The sequence below is a fragment of the Tarenaya hassleriana genome, unplaced genomic scaffold, assembly GCF_000463585.1.
Source record: "Tarenaya hassleriana unplaced genomic scaffold, ASM46358v1 Cleome2728, whole genome shotgun sequence".
NCBI lineage: Eukaryota > Viridiplantae > Streptophyta > Magnoliopsida > Brassicales > Cleomaceae > Tarenaya > Tarenaya hassleriana.
Window position 1 is genome coordinate 1 of NW_010965964.1, and position 995 is coordinate 995.

The 995-nt window shown below is 37.3% G+C and overlaps 1 protein-coding gene across 1 annotated transcript; it reads right to left on the minus strand.

The window, feature by feature from the left end:
* Positions 1 to 48: 48 nt before the first annotated feature.
* On the minus strand, positions 49 to 989 carry LOC104817632. The gene is made up of 4 exons (XM_010546883.2): positions 948 to 989; positions 771 to 827; positions 512 to 680; positions 49 to 383 (listed from the first exon to the last, which is right to left on the minus strand). Exons 3-4 carry the CDS (start codon positions 578 to 580, stop codon positions 84 to 86), a joined length of 369 nt encoding a protein of 122 aa, XP_010545185.1. The 5' UTR covers positions 581 to 680; positions 771 to 827; positions 948 to 989; the 3' UTR covers positions 49 to 83.
* Positions 990 to 995: the final 6 nt, after the last annotated feature.

Consider the following 995-nt stretch of genomic DNA (forward strand, 5'->3'; position numbering starts at 1 on the left):
GAAATAAATATGATTCACAATATTTAACATAATATTGTGTTTCTCCAAAATCTAGATTTTCCTCCAATCACATATTCATTTTCCTACTTTAACACAAATATCTCCAGAATGTTATATGTACTATCTGAAAACAATGTATTATGTACGTACGTACCTTGAGAGTTATGATGAAGACTGGTCAGCCAAACGACCAGCTTGTCAGTAACGGGAATTCTTCCGCATACGATGTTGCCAATCTTGATTCTTGAAAACTCTGGTGGAAATCCATGGCCGCTCGGATAACTCGTGAATCCTCGTACAACACGAGGACCTAAGGCTTTTGTCGGGTTTAGCTGTAGAAAATTCGCGACCACCGAGTTCGAACCGTCGCATCCAATTACGACCTGAGAAAGAAATGTCTAGCGTTGTATAGTTTTCATGGAAATGTTTAATACAAGTTTTTTAGGATTTATTCAAGTAAATGAGATCATTAAACCTAATTCCATTCTAGTAAATTTTTTACCATATCTACCTTTGCTTTGATACTCCTTTTGTTCTTGGCCTCGAGAATCGGAAACGACGTTGTCTCGTCTAGCTTCATCGAGACAATATGATATCCAAATCGGATAGTTCCTTGAGGAAGAGCATCAGCCAATGCCTTAACCAAATCATTTCTCACGAGACATCGTAGTTCCCCATGACTATTTTCACATTCGAAAATGATCGAAAACACGTTAGATTATTATAGAATATTACCGAAAACGAAACGGACAAATGTCATATGCACGTACGCTGCCGGTCCAACAGATTCATGTCGCTTCCCGTTCTGTACCAACACGAATCTAATCCTGTTTCAACGTTTTACACATGCAAGAAAACTATACTCAATATATATATATATATATATATATATAAAGAATTTGTTTTTAAATTAGGGTTTCGATATACGAAAGAGAAAAACACGTAACTGATGAATAAGGAGAGTGTTGGTGCGGCGAAGGGTATCGGCTAAGCCG